At 47.0% G+C, this 4,044-nt stretch overlaps 1 protein-coding gene across 1 annotated transcript; it reads left to right on the forward strand.

Moving 5' to 3' along the window:
* Positions 1–2,928: 2,928 nt before the first annotated feature.
* On the forward strand, positions 2,929–3,956 carry PHALS_10145 (uncharacterized protein; the record flags this gene model as incomplete). Its single annotated transcript, XM_024725518.1, has 4 exons — positions 2,929–2,973; positions 3,057–3,206; positions 3,257–3,667; positions 3,723–3,956. The coding sequence occupies 4 exons, from the start codon at positions 2,929–2,931 to the stop codon at positions 3,954–3,956; spliced, it is 840 nt and encodes a 279-aa protein (XP_024576287.1).
* Positions 3,957–4,044: the final 88 nt, after the last annotated feature.

Consider the following 4,044-nt stretch of genomic DNA (forward strand, 5'->3'; position numbering starts at 1 on the left):
TGGTCGCTTATGATTAGAAGGGTCATGTCGCTTCGCGTCTCCTGCGCACCGCGCTTCTCGGCAGTAGCCAGGAAAGCCGGAGGACCATGAGCTGAGCTCAAGCTATGGCCCTGAGCTGCTGAGATAGTAGTCTCACCCGTGAGAGAAACCACAGTGCTCGCAGGAGCGTTATTAACGGTTCCATTCGTCGCAGGGCGACAGTACGCAGGAAGTCGGCGTTGCGGCTTGAGTTTAGCAAACTCAAATCTGACATGGCGTTCTACGCATACGTTCACTTCCTTGTGGCTCCGCTGTAAGTTATACAGCAAAGAAAGTTTTCGGTGCCGCTACAACCATCGTTCAAAAGCATTTTTTTCATCCGCAGCGGCCGGGGGCGAGCACCACAGGAATATTCCGCATTGCGGGAATAGAAGCACCTCATGTTTCAGCTCGAAGTCGAGCGCGGTACCGATCCATTGGGATCTCTTGTGGTACCAAAAAGTGAGTTCGCAGAGCTATCCACTGATCAAGCTCAGCTTGTGTAGTGGACGGAAGCCCGACTATATTGACGCCTAACGACCGAGAGAGCGCGTCTTTCGCTTTAGTAGCGGGGTCCGCTGAGCGGACGCCGTGTTCTACACGAGGGTCTAAGACCGAACGTGGATACGAGCGCAGAAGAGCCGCCCTGCGAGCAGTGTCTAATTGCTTCTCCTGTGCCTCGTTGAGGCGATTGGTAATAATACCTCTTCCCCGGAAGCCAAGAGGTCGGGGAACAGACATGGGGTCAGCAAGGTTTGAGCTGAGCACACGTTGCGCCTTTGGCGCTCTTTCCCTTCCTCGTCTTCCCATACTGGGAAAGGAGTGTCCGACTCGTAGTCGACTACCCCAGAATCCTCGACGAGAAAATCCGTTGCCCGAGGCTGGCGCGGTGTGTCGCGCTCTGTTGCCAAACGCTCGGGATCTGTCTCGCGTGAAGCCACGGATGTACGGTCCGGAGATGCACCCTGTGCAGAAGTAGAAGGGCTTGGCCCGCTGGCGCCCTCGGAATTAGCTAGGCAGCCCATCAGAACTGTGAATACCCACAATTCACATTTAACTGTCGCCCCATACGAGGCTCGCGTGTCTGAGACACCGTTACTTTAGAAAGAAAAACTTTAAACATTTTCCGCTCTATGAGCACTGTGTCTACGACATGCAAAACACCGGAGGATGTAACGGGCTTACATGCACCCAGAGTGTAACGGAGTTACACGCATCCTTGTATGAAAGGGTGGGTCACACAAGATGGTGTGACCGTTTGTGTGTGGATTAAAAAAGTGGTGTGATCACTCAACGGTGTGGCTACACCGTAACAAGTAGCCACTACGTGGCAGGATTGCCAGTAGTAATGCATATCAATTAGGTTTTACTATATTAATCAGGAGAACCTTGAATTTCAGATATTGGGGCTCTGCCGCAACTAAACAATTAGTTACAGATTCAATTTTGAGTCGCTTTACCTTGGCTAAGATTTTAAGTACTCTGTAGGCAGCGGATTGCGATCCGCTGCACTCGTTCTCGTTCTTGTAAAGAACGTGAGGTCGGTGACTTTAGCTTAGCTTCATCTTAGCAAATAGCTACGGCAGCCCCGCTGCAAGCTTCGTGTCCGGGAATCGGGACTGGCGCTGGCTTCTCGTGTTCATGTATACCGGGACAAAGGTGGCGCTGAGACGACGCGGGTAACCGTCGGATGACTAATGGTCTTGCCGGATTTGAATAGTTTCCACGACGCGAGAATCTAATTTAAAAAAAGTACAAAACAAAAATCATTTCAAATTTACCCAAAAAAGGGTGACGGATATGAGTTTGCCTTCGCGTTGGCAACCTGCTCGTGCTTCTAGCTGTAAGTCATGCTTGTGCGTGCCATTATGCGAATGAAAGCGACTTGCATTATCAAATCATGTTCTTGGAACTGCGATTCGGAACATCCACGCATTGCTCTCATGACCATGCGCTCGTATATCGTCCAGCCGTTTTGTTTTACATGGATTTTGCATGATGAATTTTTGATATGGGTGTCCTGTGTCTCTTCTATAGAATTTGCTATTATATGGTGGGTCTTTCTATCGTAAGCAGACTGTATTCATATTGGAATTTTCTTCGATACCTCTAAGCCTTTTTTAATTCGAGGGACTGGCGGTAGTGTGGTGTCAACGTGAACCGTAACGCGGTACATAACTCGTCGTCAAATTCGCTGGCATTTTACCGCAGAATTTTGAATTTTGGTATCTCTATCAGATCAGCAAAAGGTAAGTGTAACGGTTACATATCCTGTCATAGTGCACAAAAGCATTACTCTTCCTTTAAACTCCTAAGTTATGGTAACAATTTATTGTTACACACTATAAGACGCATTCGACTTACTCCTTCCTTTTGTGTCTTCGTGAGGGAGAAAAGCTCCCGCTATTTTCACATCCACAGAGAATAAAGGCGCACGTACAAGCAATGATACGCAAATCGCCTAAGGCAAGGTTCATAAAAGAGCCTGTTATCTGAACCCCATGATGTATAATTTTTTGCACCACTTCACTCCCTTTTTTGGTTCTTACATTCATACTCAAGTGTGCAGAATGCGAAGCACCGCACAAATACCTTACTCCAAAAAAAGGAAGATAGCAGAAGCTATTGACTTTGAGCGTGCCACATCATCTGATAGTGGGGACGTCAAAATTCTTTAAGGAAAAATAACGTCGCATAGGGTCAGACTCAGCTACCGTCTATACTAAATAGCGAATGTGATTGTATATATACTTTGTTTTTAGCATATTAGATTTCGGATGCATTCATTGTATACTAAGTAACAAACTAACAACCATGTGTAGTTGTAAAAACACATTTCTTCGCTTTAACATATCGCCGCAAGTTGGTAGAGGGCTTAGTCGTCATACCGTTTCCATCTGATCCGGCCAAATGACGTCAGTCGCTGAAGCTCGAGGGAATATCAAGGTGAAAGCGGTTCGTTATAAAATTGTCAGTGACAGTCCATTAACTCGATATCGTCCTACAAATCTTGGCTGGACCCTATTTTGGTGGTCTAGTTTGCAATTGAATCGGCTGGTGAAAGGCATGGCGTGCTTGTGTCAAAGTCTCTGGACTTCAACAATTTAGTCACCACCTGTCTCGCTGAAATCATTTGGCGTGCAATTTCGACAAGACTCTCTGAACGTAAAGACGGTCGATCCTTGGTGGTACACCTCTCTCTTCCTCATTTTACATTTCAAGTTCCATGTTGCACCAGAGTCAAGATGAGAGCATGCTTCCAGGCTGCAACCTACAGTTGATGGCTAACAATGATACGGAGGATCAGGACATGCCATCCCGTTGCTCGGATGACTCGTTGACGCAAATTGATCCATCATTTGTGGACTTTAAAGTCAAAGGCGTTGATCATCAGACAAGAGATTGGCATGAAACAAAGTTGGATAGGTTGTCCGCTTCTAATTGCTTCGATTATGTCATGATGACCAACCTAGATGTAGAAATCGATTCAAAACTTACAAAGAAGACCGATCGTCGTATGACTGCACGATCATCGATCGCCACGGACGTTTCTTCGACAACAGGTGATGACGCTCAATTTTCGATTGACGAGGACGAGCTCGACCTGCAGTTGTTTCATGACATTGCCGATAACATCATTGGTCGTAACGTTCCGTTTGAAACACCTTTTGGGACCAAAGCTCAGTGCTATGCTGACTTCACAGCGAGTGGTAAGGCCATTGAAAGCATTGAAACTTTCATACGAAACGAAGTTATGCCAACTTATGGCAACACTCACACAACCACGTCAGTTACTGGTCTTCAAACCACTTCGTTTCGAGAAGAATCCCGTCAGATCATCGGCAACGCTGTGCACGCGCGTCTGCACGGCACTGGGGATCATGATGTTGTCATCTTCACTGGTCAAGGATGTACGAGTGCGATTCACAAGTTTATAGCTGCGCTCGGTCTCAATACAATGCGACGCTATCATCGTCCATACAAACGCCCAGTCATCTTCACGTGCCCATTCTCTCATCACTCGAA

The sequence above is a fragment of the Plasmopara halstedii genome (genome assembly GCF_900000015.1).
Source record: "Plasmopara halstedii genome assembly, contig: Scaffold_444, whole genome shotgun sequence".
Lineage (NCBI taxonomy): Eukaryota > Oomycota > Peronosporomycetes > Peronosporales > Peronosporaceae > Plasmopara > Plasmopara halstedii.